Source organism: Crocuta crocuta, unplaced genomic scaffold (genome assembly GCF_008692635.1).
Source record: "Crocuta crocuta isolate KB4526 unplaced genomic scaffold, BGI_CrCroc_1.0 scaffold225, whole genome shotgun sequence".
NCBI classification, from domain to species: domain Eukaryota; kingdom Metazoa; phylum Chordata; class Mammalia; order Carnivora; family Hyaenidae; genus Crocuta; species Crocuta crocuta.
The window spans coordinates 1,606,814-1,621,039 of NW_027530408.1; the positions used below are offsets into that span (position 1 = coordinate 1,606,814).

General features: G+C 44.3%; 1 protein-coding gene across 5 annotated transcripts in view; it reads right to left on the reverse strand.

Annotated features, from left to right (window-relative positions):
* Window positions 1-14,226, reverse strand: part of PEBP4 (phosphatidylethanolamine binding protein 4) — a 216,918-nt gene that overhangs the window by 93,999 nt on the left and 108,693 nt on the right. For 4 of the 5 annotated variants that reach the window (XM_077766585.1, XM_077766587.1, XM_077766586.1 and 1 more), the window contains one exon: window positions 3,816-3,914. The exons of the other annotated variant lie outside the window; for it this stretch is intronic. In XM_077766585.1, the coding sequence (XP_077622711.1) occupies window positions 3,816-3,914 (99 nt within the window). The remainder of the gene's footprint in view (window positions 1-3,815; window positions 3,915-14,226) is intronic. 5 annotated transcript variants of the gene reach the window in all.

Sequence of the window (14,226 nt, forward strand, 5' to 3'; positions counted from 1 at the left end):
TCCTCCTGGTCGACTTCTTTTTGTACAAGTTGCCCAGGGGTCTAGAGCTTTATCCCACTCTACAGTAGAGGCTTGCCAGCCTCTCTTGGGGGAGGGGAGCTGCAGATGTTTCCTGTATTCCTGAGAACTTACTGCTGTTTCCCCTGGACAGATGGCCCCCAAATTGTCCTTACTGAGGGGCTCCTGTGGCCATGGCCCACCCACCACACAGTGAGGTCTGGGCCCCTAATATCAAGGCCAGCCTAGGTTCCATTTCTGTGGTAACTGCGAATCACAGGACCATTGTCACTTTATGTCTGTAGTGACTTTATGGTGTGCCTTACTGCTGAGGCCACTTCCTGCTGAGGGTAATGATAATATATAGGGCTTATTTTTTAGTTTTTTATTTGAGAGAGAGAGAGAGAGAGAGAGAGACAGAGAGAAGAAACATGAGCGGAGGGGAGGGGGGCAGAGGGAAAGAGAGATAATCTTTATATATATAAAGATTTATGTCTTTCTATCTATCTATCTATCTATCTATCTATCTATCTATCTATCTATCTATCTATCTAATTTTTAGAGGAAGAGAGAGCTTGAGTGAGAGAGGGCCAGAGAGAGAATCCCAAGCAGGCTCCAAGCCCAGTGCAGAGCCCAACGTGGGGCTCGATCCCACAAACGTGAGATCATGACCTGAACTGACATTAAGAGTCGGGTGCTCAACCGACCGAGCCACCCAGGCACCTCATAGGGTTTACATTTAACCCAACCCATTCAGGGCCAGGATTCCTGAAGGGTTTGGAATGCTTACCAGGTGTTTTTGATTTCCCAAGATAGCAGTCCTCAGGAAGGTTCCCTAGAAGCATTTGTCCATAAGAGGGAACCGTAAGAGAGCCCTGGAATGTAGGGCTATGTTTCCCATCTTAACAGAGAGGGCAAGGTGGTGTGCCTCTTGCCCCCATGGACTTGATGGGAGAGATGCAGTGTGAACCAGACCACGTGGTAGGGCAGGAAGGGTGTGCAGTTTGGAGTTGGGGGCCTTGGACTGAAGACCCACCTCTAGGACCCACTAGGTGAGAGACTGCATCATCCAACCTCTCCAGGCTTTGCCTTCCCACCTATAAAATGGGGAGAATGCCTAGTTCACAAAAAACGGTTGTGGGGATCAAAAGGAACTGTCAAAAGTGATTTGTTACTTGAAAACTGCTCCCAGATGGGTGATAAAATGACCAAGGCATTCCGAACCTGAACTCTGTGGTCTTCTTTCGATTGGCTACACTTCTGGAGACCTGTTAAACTTGTATACCTTGTTCTTTCCAGACTGACAGAGGTGGTGCCTGGGACTCTGCATTTCAACACACTCACCAATGGATCTGAACATACTATAATGTCTAAGAACTACTCAGCCTCGGCTAACGCCAACACAAAGGAAGTGCTTCTGGGCTCGATTAGAGCCTTCCCTTATTTTTTGGCTGAGGGCCACAGCCTGAGACCTAAGTGAGCCTGGTTTTTATACTTGGCCATGCAGCTGGAGGAACCTGGGGGCTGGTGGGCAGGTGGAGTGGACACAGCTGACAAGAGCTGCTGCTTCCTGCTGGACGCATGGATCAGGGAAAGTGGGTGACAATGTGCCTGAAACCCAAGCCTCCTCCGGTCTGAGAGAGGAGGCTGGGGGCCACACCCGGGCAGGTGGCCCTGATAAGCTCTGCAGCTTAGCAGTCTTGCCGGACAGCTGCCACCTGCCACTTGCTCTGCTTCTCAGCTGTGCTGCTGAGAACCTATGTCTGCCCCACAGGGCTTCTGTGAGAGAACTGTCCAGAGGGCATGGTGGGGTGAGGGCATGGGCAGTGGGGGGGGCGGGGGNAGGTGCCCATCCACAGCTTCTGAAATCTGCCTCGGAACTGCCCAGGAGGACCCTCTTATGGACAGCCTGGTGCGTGAAAAGCTTCACTACACGCGTCATGTCTAGAGAAGTACTCCTTTCTTGAGAGTTTCTTCCCCTTATAACTGCCTGGGAATCCCAAGTATGGAAAATGGCCATGCTCCAGATTGGGGTGGGATCCAGTGTTTTTCCCTTTTGTGCCCTCAGCTCCTCTCCCTGCCTTGAGGGCATGAAAGTCCCCCAGCTCTGCCCCTTTGCATGTTTGCGGTGTTTCCAAGGCTCTTGACCAGGCTGAGGGGTGCTTGCCCAGGTGAAGTGTGTTGAAGCAATGCCCCTGCTTTCCCTCAGGAGCCTGGCTCAGGCACTGTCCAAGAAACCGCTGCTGGAAGCCTCCCTCGAGGGGGCCCCTTCAAGGCTGGGTGTTGCCAGGACCGCCTCTGAGGATGGGCTGTTGACCTAAGCACCCAGTGAGAGGCCTGTGGTCACTGGGTTGACAGGATAGCTTCCTCTCCCATTCTAGGGGCTGTGAGAGGACCTGGCTTGCTCAGGAGAATCAATGGCTAGTTCACAGATACCCCTTTCTCTGCCCCACAGCGGGGGAAGGAAAAACACGAACTCCTTACATTTGTAGTACTCTCTGTTTTCCAAAGTGCTCTCAGGATGCTCTCATTGGATTGTTGCCACAACCACATAGAGGAGGGAACATGGTTCCTATCTTACAGATAAAGATGAAGTGCCCAGAGGGACTCCGAGTGACTTCACAGAGATGGTGGATTTGGGAACTGGTCAAACCTAGATCCAGACTTAAGTCTTTTAGTTCTGGGTTCCCACTATCTTTTTTTTTTTTAATTTTATTTTTATTTATTTTTAGAGAGAGAAACAGAGAGAGCAAGTGAGGGAGGGGTAGAGAGAGAGAGAGAGAGAGAGAGAGAGAGAGAGAGAGAGAGACTCACAAGCAGACTCTGTGCTGCTGGCACAGAGATCGACGTGGGGCTTGAACTCACAAACTGCGAGATCTTGGCCTGAGCCAAAACCAAGAATCGGATGCTTAATGGACTGAGCCCCCCATGCGCCCCTGGGTTCCCACTATCCTACGACTTGATGACTATGCAAAGGCCATCTGTGAACTCTCTAGGCACAGATGCACAAACGGCTAGAGTTAGCGTGGATTTTCCCACAGTGTACAGCCAGGCACTCACGAACAAAAGATTCACTAGGCAAATGAGGTTGGAAAATAAATGCAGATTATATAGTGCACATTAGAATATTAAAAGCACCAAAAAACCCAGCCAGTGAGGAATGGGATTAATACAGTGTAGCCTGGAGTCTCCAAAACTTGTTTGGGAATACAGCCTTTGTCCCTCCCCCCACCCCCATAATGCCCAGTACCACCCGTCCACATCTGTGTTCCTCAGACCTGCTCCAGAGAGGATGAGCCAGACTCCTTCACTATTATGTGATGGCCTTGGGACACAGATGAGGGGAGGCCACTTGCTTCTGTACAAAGAAGAGGAAACTGGCCCTCAGCTCATGAGGAAGAGGAGCTCCTGCAAGGCTCTCCCTGGCCGGCTCGGCCACCCAGACCACACAGAATCGCCCCATGCCTCCCAGTCCAGGCCCCCTGTGGTGGTGCACTAGAATCAACCACTAAATTTTCGGAAAATTTGAGTTAACCATTAAATCATCAATAACTTGAAACGACATGGTGGAAGCATTTACACTCTAGAAATCAGCAAACACTACAAGTTGGGGCTGTCCCCACCCGGTTTACCTGCACACCACTGATCCTGGACATTTTTCAACAGTGTCTGAAAACCTGGAAGGGGCTGTGACAGCTGAGCGTAGGGGGGCAACCTGAGTCCGCAGCCCTCCTGAATGAGAGCTGAGAACTGCACAGAATGGTAATCTTCCAGCTATGAGCCCAAATGAATCCAAAAGAGCTTTCTGGCCGGCTTACCTTGATGTTTGTTACCAGCCAATGTCTCCAGAATTGAGCTTTGGGTGAAGACCTGCTAGGGGCATCCGGGTCCACCATCACCAGGATGTAGGTTGCGCCCTGTAACACATGTGTCAAGAAGAAATGCAGCACCGTGACTAGAATTCTGATAGGAAAGCTGCAAGGTGCAAACTCTCCTTTTATCTCTATTACAGCCAAGAGTGGCTGACCAACCGCTACAGCTTCCTACCCAGTCCATCCTCATTCTCATGACATTCCTCTTGTATCACATGTTTACTCTCAGAGAAATGAAGTCTATTAAGTAGAGAGTTGAAAGCTTAGCCTTCCCTTTATAAAGAAGAATAAATCAAGCAAGCATATTTACAAAGCATCCAGAAGTCCCTAGCATCATACTAGGTCCTGTGATCGAAACAAAGAAATTAAAATTTTTTTTTAATGTTTATTTATTTTTGAGAGAGAGAGAGAGACAGAGTACGAGCAGGAAAGGGACAGAGAGACAGGGAGACACGAAATCTGAAGCAGGCTCCAGGCTCTGAGCTGTGAGCACAGAGCCTACATGGGGCTTGAACTTATGGACCGTGAGATCATGACCTGAGCCAGAGTCAGACACTTAACTGATTGAGCCACCCAGGCGCCCCTGGAAACAAAGAAATTTAAAACAGGACTTCTGTTCTTGAGAAGTTCACAGTATAGTTGGAGCAACTTATCCATTAATTCAGCAAACACAGGAGAACTTAGTCTGTGTCAGGAACTGTACCCATTGCAAGGAATACTAGGAATCATTCATCCCTTCAACAAGCAATTTCTGAACACCTACTATGTGCTGGAAAACATTCTAGAGGCTAGGCATCCAACAGAGAATAAGACAGTGTAAGCCATGCTTTCAGGAAGCTTTTTTTTTTTTTTTTAATAGTTTATTGTCAAATTAGTTTCCACATAACACTCAGTGCTCATCCCCACAAGTGAGGAAGCTTTTATTCTAGGTAAGAGACACAGATTTTTTTTTAAACTCAAAAACCAAACCAAACTCACAAGGAAATGTCCGATTGTGATTAGTACTATGATTAAAATAAACTAGGGTGGGATGAGAGGGAGCATGTGTTCCGAGAAGAGTAAATAGCTGCTACAAAGGCCTTCAGATAGGAATAAGCAAGAGTTTGAGGAATAGAAAGAATACCATGTGGGTGGGCACCTGGATGGCTCAGTTGGTTGAGCATCTGACTTCGGCTCGGGTCGTGATCTCACGGTCCGTGAGTTCAAGCCCCACATTGGGTTCTGTGCTGACAATGCAGAACCTGGAGCCTGCTTCTGATTCTGTGCCTCCCTCTCTCTCTGTGCCTCCCCCACTCATGCTCTGTCTCTGTCTCACTCAAAAATAAACATTAAAAAAAATAAGAAAAATCATGCAGTTAGGAGTAAGCCAGGGGGAGAATGGACAAGGCAGGTTTGGAGAGGTGGCTGGGAGCCAGGCCACAGAAGGCTTGGCAGGCCTTGGTAGGGTGGGGAGCAGGGTTTTATTCTAAGTGTAATGCAGAACCAATGAAGGGTTTTTAGCCAGGAGAGTGATACACTCTGATTTACGTTTTTCTTTCTTTATAGAATTTTTTTAAATGTTTATTTATTTTTGAGAGAGTGAGAGACAGACAGAGCATGAGCCAGGTAAGGGAGGTAAGGGAGACACAGAATCCAAAGTAGGCTCCAGGCCTGGAGTTGTCAGTACAGAGCCAGATGCTGGGCTCAAACTCACAAGCCCTCCAAGATCATGACCTGAGCTGAAGTCAGACACTTGATAGAGCCTCTCAGGTGCCCTTGATTTATGTTTTTCAAAGACTGTTTGGGTGGCTGGGTAAAGAATGAATGGCAAGCAGGAGGTAAGAGAGGAATCCAGGAGGCCAGTTAGGAGGCTGTTGTCTTAATAAAGTGAAGGATGGCGGTATATTGGCCTAGAATGGTAGCAACAGAGAGAGAAACAAGTAGATGGATTAGGGAAGTGTTTTTAGGTAGAATCAATGAAATCTGAGGATGGATGGGGCAGGGGAGCCATAGAGGGTGGGGGAAGAGACTTTGAGGGTGTCTCCTGAGTTTTTGGCTTGAGCAACTGGGTGAATGGTGCCATTTAGTGACATAGAAGACTTGGCAAGGAGATTGGAAATGCTTCTAAAAAGATAATCAAGTGTATAAGTCAGAGTCTGGATTCTGGAGGAGAGATCAGGAGTAGGTCTATAAGTTTTGGAGTCACTGACATATAGGTGGTCCTTAAACTCATAGAATAATGAGATTCTTCATGGATAGGTTAGACGTGGAGCAGAAAAGAAGTCTCCAGACTGGATTCTAGAACAGCTAATGTTTAGAAAAGAAGAAAATCTAGCAAAGGAGACTGTGAAGCCAGGGAGGTGGGGGCACACCTGAAGAGCAGGGATCATGAAAGCCGAGCCAGAAAGTGTTTCCCAAAGGAGGAGGCGGGCACCTGTGTCCAAAGCTGCTGAACAGAGGGCAAGATGAGGACATGAATGTGACAATGTGATTGGACAACCTGGGAACACTGCTCACTTGGCAAGACAGTTTCGGTGGAGTAGAAAGGACTGAGGTTTGCCTGGAATAGGTGGAGATGAGACAGGAGATGAGGAATTGGCAATAGTAAAGATGATAAAAGAAATTTTAGTGTGAAGGTCAGCTGAGACATGGAGTGACTATTCGTAGATGGGAAGGAAGAGTCAAGAGATTTTTAAAAAATTGTTTTTCGTTATTTTTTTTTAGCAGACAGATGACCATCAGGCATGTCTGCAGGCCAGTGGAAATGATCTAGAAGAAAGGGAGATCTAGATGACAGAGAGGAAAAGGGGGATCACTGCAAGAGCCAAGACTCTGGAAAGGTGGGTGGGAACAGGATCTAGAGCAAGAGCGGAGGGACCGGCCTCTGGTAGACTCAGGGGATACAGGTTCAAATGCCAGGGAATTGGAAAATGTGACGGTGAGGAATGGGAAAATTGTCTTCTGATTGCTTCTATTTTCTCAGCAAATTAGAGGCAAGGGATACAGGGATTATAGGAGGTTTGTGGATGAAGAAGATGGTGTGAAATAGCCATTTTGGAAAGTGAGAAACTGACTATACCATAGGTTTATAGTAAGGTTACTAGGCCAATATTACATTCTATGTCTGTGTGCTTTTAACTGTTCAAGTGAAGTTGAGAAATAAGTAGTGGGTGGATTTCACTTGGATTTGGACTCGGACTGGTCAGTACTCTGGATGAGAAGGGAGTGGGAGAGTCAAATGTGAGTAAGGTAAATAGAGAAGAGCTGGGGCTCCTCTTGATCTGAAGGGAGAGACAGGCATAGACACAGCTGTAAAACAGCATGTGAGTGCTTGAGTAGAGGAACATTTACCAATTACTAAGGGAGCACAGAGGAGGGAGCCTAAACCTCTCTATCTCAGAAGTCCAGGTGGCCTTCACAGAGTTGTCTTTTTAAAAAACGTTTTTATTTATTTATTACTTAGAGGGGGAGAGAGGCAGAGAGAGAGGGCGAGAGAGAGAATCCCCAGCAGGCTCTGCATGACAGGCAGGGAGCCTGATTTGGGGCTTTAACTCACAAACCAAGAGATCGTGACCTGAGCCCAAATCAAGAGTCGGACGCTTAACCGATTGAGCCACCCAGGTGCCCCAAGTTGTCTTTTGAACTTGATCTTGAAGAATGAACAGGTAAAGGGTCAGGAAAACAACTCTGTAGACAAAGGGAAGTGTCTGTGCAAAGGCACGAGGATGTTTGGGGAATGGCAAGAACTTGGTGTGCTGGGACATAGGACATCTGGAAAGGAAGGGTAGGTGACAAAGCGGAAAAGTTACTGGGACAAAATAAAGAGCCTTACATGTCCTAGGTCGTTTAGATTTTGTTTTGCAACGGGACCCACTGAAACTGTTTGAATAGATGACATGAATAAATGTGTGCTTTGGGAAGGCACATGGTAACACTAAGTAAAAAACTAATAGAGAGAGAGAAAAAAAGACAATCGGGGTACGCTGAGGACAGACTGTAAGAGCTTAAAAAGGCAAGTGATAGTAATATAGAAAGTGGCATTTGCATTGTCCCATCAACAGTGTGAAGTGACTTTAGGGCAGATAGAGGAGAGGGAGGTGTCCAGGATGACCCTGACATTCTACCGTGGGCAACTAGCTGATGACGGTGCCATGAATATTAGGAGTAACAAATTTGGGAGACAGTGAGCTTGGTGTTAAAACCTGACATGGAGATCTGAGGCTGGAGCTCTCTCAAGACTAAGCATGTGAGTAGTGTGCATGAGGATGGACAAGATTATCAGGGAGAACGGGTACAGTGAGAATAGAAGAATGGGTAGGACGGAACTGGGGACCCTGAGGGGTGGGGCTGTTGAAGGAGTGGGGTGGGATCAATGTAACAGAGCCATCCAGGGAGAGGAACACAAGCAGTGTGTGCTCTGACTATCGGGGGATCACTGCAATTTGCCAAAGAGTAGGTTAGAGATAAAAACACTGTTGAATGCTAAAATCCAAAAGAGTTACTGAAGCACATATTAGATGCTATAGAAAATTAAATTAGAGAATTTGAAGATAAAGTCCAAGGAAATTCTAAGAACTCAGAAGAAAAGGATAATCAGATGAAAATATTAGGGGGAAAGTAGGATCATATCCCAAAAAGCCCGTGTGTGTGTGTGTGTGTGTGTGTGTGTGTGTGCGTGATTCCAATGGAATTCCAGAAGGAAAAGCTGTATAACTGATACTCCCAAGAATAGGTTCTAGCCAAAGCAATAATTATATAAAACAAAACAAAGTGTAAATACTGTAAAAGAAATAAAAACATCTATCCTCTTTCTGTCTTTTAATTTTTTTTTTTTTTTTTTGCAAGTGCCTGCTTACATGAGAAATCCAAAAGAATTAGCTGGAAACAATTAGGCTAATATTCAGGAGTGACTCGTTATGAAATGCACACACAATCAGTACTTATTAATAACGGTCAGAAAATATACTTTTAAAATGCCATTTACAACTGTAATAGACTATAAAATATCTAGAAATAAACTTGATGAAAAATCCAAGACTTAGACAAAGAAACCAAAACACTACTGATATGCATAAAAAAAACTTGAATAGATATGGAGACATGCTATGCTTGTAAATTAAAATAATCATTTGTAGGGGGTGCATGGGTGGTTCAGTTGGTTGTGCGTCTGACTCTTGATTTTCTGACTCTTGATTTCAGCTCAGGTCATGATCTCATGGTCATGAGATCGAGCCCCACATTGGGCTCTGTGCAGGACATGGAGCCTGCTTGGGATTCTCTCTCTCCTTCTCCTTCTGCCCCTCCACCTCCTGCACATGTGCTGTATTCCCTCTCTCTCTCTCTCAAAAAAAAAAAGAAAGAAAGAAAAAAGAAAAAAAAGAATGATCATTTGCCAATGCGTCAATATCCTTCAATTAATTAGCTAATTTAACACAATTCCAATCAAAATCCTAGACAGATGTTTTGGGAACTTCATGGAATAATTCTAAAGTTCAGAATAAAAGAAAAAAAATTAGCCAAAGCAATATTGAAAAACATGGACATGGTATTGATTGTGTAGATATTAAAATATATTATAAAGCTACAATAGTTCAAACAATGTGGTGTTAATTAAGGAACAAAGGAGCAGAGGAAGCAAAACAGAAAATCTAGAGAGAAACCCATGTTCTTAATATATGTATATTTAATAGGTGATCAATCTTTAATTAAATATATGATATTTAATATATGATGAAGTTATCAAACAAGTGGAGAAAGGATAGATTATTTTATAAGTGCTACTGAGACAGCTGGTCACCATGTGGAATAAACTTCAGTCTCTAATTCTCTCATATGCCAAAGCATTTCCAGATTCAAATGTGAAAATGAAAAAAAAAAATCTTTAAAAACTGATTTAATGAAATTTAGAAACTTCATATAATGGAATACTCTGTTAGAATTAGATCCTTATATTTTAATATGGAAAAATATCTAAAATATACTAGTAAGTGAAATAAGCTGCAGAATAGTGTGAATGATATCATGTAAAATGTGAAGGAAAACTTTATATATCTAACTATATATATATATATTTATAGATATATTTGCATATGCATAGAAAATGTCTGGAAAAGTACACAGCAAACTGTTAACAGTAAATGGCATGAAGGAAAAGATTGATATATTTAACTAGATATAATTTTGAAACTTTTATATGACCAAAAAAAAAAAAGGAAGCAAAATAAAATTCAAAGACAATGCTGGCGGAAAGTATTTACAAGATCTATGATAAAGGGTTAATATCCTTAATATGTAAAGTACTTTTTAAATCAATAAGAAAAAGAATGATGACCCAATAGGAAAACAGATGAGCAACATGAATAGGCAATTCATAAAATAAGAAATACAAATGATCAACAAAACTATACTCAATTTCATAAGTAATCAAAGATACGCAAATTATTTTAAAATCCCATTTTGCCTATAAAATGGACATACATATTTTTCATATTTATTCCCAGAGTCTGTGGAAACAGTGGGTAGGTTACAAAATTGTATGAAAAACATACGATTTCATTGTCTTTGGTAAACAAAAACACGTATACTACACATATATATGCCTCCATGGAAAGAGAACCAAGAAAACCGGAACTGAAACGTTGACTATCTCTAAGTGATAGGATAATTATGAACTATATTCTTCTTTGTGCTTTCCTGCATTTTCCAAAGTTTGTGCAATAAAATGCACATAGAAAAAAGAAAAATGATTTGTACTTTAAAAATCATCCCCAAGCCCTATTTTTCTCCTGGTCAAACAGTACCCAGAGGAATTCTTCTCTACGGCAGGCTACTTTTCCTTCCCTCTCCCCTTACCACCGCCCCTCCTGACCACCACCTGCAGCTCTCCCACACTGGTGTCTGCTTCTTTGTGGTGAACCAGGAGACCGGTCTTTGTGGGTAAAACCCTGCTGCAGAGTTCCCTCTGAGGTGGTTACATCCTGAGGTTTTACCCTAGATCCCCTCTCTGCTAAGCAACCCCATAGCAGACCTCTTCTAAGACTCATCAGGGAAGAGAGGGCTTCTGTGGTCATGGTCTGACACCTTCTCTCTCTGCAGTCAGGGAGATGGTTTTCAGCCCTTTCAAAGACCCCAGTTGCGCCAGGTGCCACGGCGTGGGCTTGGAGTCCCAGCTACTCAGGAGACCAAGGGGGGAGGATCGCCTGAGCCCAGGAGTTCTGGGCTGTAGTGCGCTATGCCAGTCAGGTGTCTGCACTAAGTTGGGCATCAATACGATGGCCTCCTGGGAGCTGGGACCACCGGGTTGCCTAAGGAGGGGTGATCCGGCCCAAGTGGGAAATGGAGCAGGTCAAAACCCCCATGCTAATCAAAGACCCCAATTGCCGGGGCGCCTGGGTGGTTCAGTCGGTTAAGCACCCGACTTCGGCTCAGGTCATGACCTCAGGACTCGAGAGTTCAAGCCCCTGTGCTGACAGCTCAGAGCCTGGAGCCTGCTTCGGATTCTGTGTCTCCCTCTCTCTCTGGCCCTCCCCTGTCCTCACTCTGCCTCTTTCTCTCTCTCAAAAATAAATAAACGTTAAAAAATTAAAAAAAAAAGACCCCAATTGCCACCAGAAGCTCCCCAGCAGATAATTAGCAGAGGTGGGGTAAGGTTCAGCAGGTAAATGGGAAACACGCTATTCAAGAGCCTGGCTCATAGCTAGACTCCTTCGAAGTCTGATTTGGCCCCCGCTTGTTCTCTGCCGGTCCTTGGAGCCCACAGGCTGGTGTAAGGTGGAGTGACAGAGACGAACCAGTCTCCTGGCACAGGATGTTAACGCCTGGCCATGGTGGTCCATCCTCTAGGTGCGGCCTAAAGAGAAGAATGTGCAGTCAATACTTTCAACAATGGATTTGTCTCCAGAGACGGTTGTACTTGCCACATGTTTTCTTGCCTGTGATGAAAGTGCTTTGAAATTTGTTTTGAAATTGAATTGAAATTCATTGAGGGTATCACACAGACCTGCTTGCTGCACTGTGGACTCGGGATCTTAGCTAAGTCTTTCTCCTCTCTGGCTTATTCCAAGAAAAGGAGGGGACTAACCGATGGTCTACTCACCTTCAGATCCTCACATCCATTCAGGGGATTCTGAGGTGTCTAGATATCATGTGAAACAAATCCTGCTTAAATGAGCCAACAGTCCTACTTGGGGTCATTTATCCAAAAGAATTGAACTCAGAGCCTCAAAGAGATGTCTGCACTCCCATGTTGGTCCCAACCAAGATATACGAAAAAAAATCCTACATGTCTATTGGCAGATGAATAGCTAGAGACAATGTAGTGAATACATATAATGGAGTATTACTCAGCCTTAAAAAAGGAGCTCCTGTCATTTGTAACAAAAGGAATGAACCATGTGGACATTATGCTAAGTGAAATAAGCCAGTCACAGAAGGACAAATACCATATGATTCAATTTATATGAGGTATCTAAAATAGTCAAACTCATATAAGTAGAGCAGAACGGTGGTTGCCAGAGTCCAGGGGAGGGAGAAATGGGGAGTCGCTGTTCAATGGGTACAGAGTTTGAGTTTGCAAGATAATAAGTTCTAGAGATCTGCTCTGAACAACACTGTGTCTGTAGTTAACAATGCTGTATTGTACACTTTAAAATCTGGTAAAGGGTAGATCTCCTGTTCTTTCCACAATAGAATAAAATTAAAAAAGAAAGAAAGAAAGAAATTCTGCTTGAAGAAAGCAGGATGGAATCAAAATCCGTGTCAAACATTCTGCAAATCTCAGAGTTTGATAGCATGCTCTGCTGGCGAGGCTGTGGGGAAGCCTCCTGCGTTGCTGTGGGGAAGCAAAGGGGGGCAATTTACCTTTAGACTCACCAATTCCATTTCTATGATTTTTTCCCTCTAAAGATATCTGCACATTTATGAAATGACTTGTATGTAAGGTATTCATTTCAGCTCCAGACAGAGCTGCATAGTAATAGCAAAAGTGGGAAATAACTCAAGTGTCCATCAGTGGGGGATTGGCTAATAAACACCGACACATACTCACAATGGAATGCTTCATGGCTGTTAAAAACAATGAAGCTCTCTAAGATCTGATATGAAGAGCCCTCCGAGATAAATTAAGTGAAAAAAGCAAGATGCAGAGCAGTGTATCTAGGAGCTCGCTTACATAGAAGAAAGAGAAAATAAGATATTTCTTCACAGTGGCTTGTATTTACATAAACACGCTCTGGAAGTATATGTTATTTTATTATTTATCTATTTTTAATTTGAGAGAGAGAGCACAGTGGGCAAAGGGACAGGAAAGAGAGGAAGAGAGAGAATCCTAAGCAGGCTGAATGCAGAGCCTGAGGTGGGGCTCGATCCCATGACCTGAGCTGAAATCAAGAGTTGGACGCTCAAGTGACTGAGCCATCCAGGCTCAGGATACTTAAAAAGAAAAAAGAAAAAAAAGAACAAAAAAACTAATAGAGGATGCGAGTGGTGATGGTAATGGGGCAGATGAGATGGAGAGATGGGATGGAGGTCTTTTGTACATGCCAGTTCTAGCATTTCAAGGTTTGATCCATATGAACAAATGGCTGACCTCTGAACAACATGGGGTTGGGGTGGTGACCCCTGAGCAGTTGAAAATCCATGTATGACTTCTGAGTGCCCCCCAACTTAACAGCCTACTGTTGACTAGAAGCCTTGCCACTACTGTAAACAGCTGGTGGACACATATCTTGTATGTTATATGTATTACATACTGTATTCTTACAACAAACTAAAGAAAAGAAAATGGAATGAAGACAATCATGAGAGAAAACACACGTGCAGTACAGTAAGTACTTTACTTACTGAAAATCATCTGTGGTTTAGCAGACCTGCACAATTCAAACTTGTATCTTTCAATGGCCAACTGTATAACCTGCTAAAAATAATCTAAAATTGTAAAATAAAGTGAAATGTATAGTAATCACAGAGTACTATCTTGGAGATGTCAACCTCTAGTCTCTCTCTCACTGGCTGAGAGGTAAAGAGAGATGGCTTTGTCTCTTTGCCACAGGGAGAGCTCAGGAATCCTCACTCCCTGTGTGTGTGGGGCGGGGGCAGTTAGGTCAAGGGCAATCAATGGACTGGGGCCGTGGGCTCCATGGCACAGGGCGTGAATAAGGACTGGGAAGCTACGTTAACAAATCACGGTGCCTCCAGGTGATGGTGACAATACAGAGGCAGAGTTATTTCTGTACTTGTCCAGGTAATTTTTGTTTAAGTTTTATTTATTTTTGAGAGAGTGCACGCACGAGTAGGGGAAGAGCAGAGAGAAGCGGGACAGAGGCTCTGTGCCGACAGCAGCCATCTTCACGCAGGGCTCAAGCTCACAAACTGTGAAATC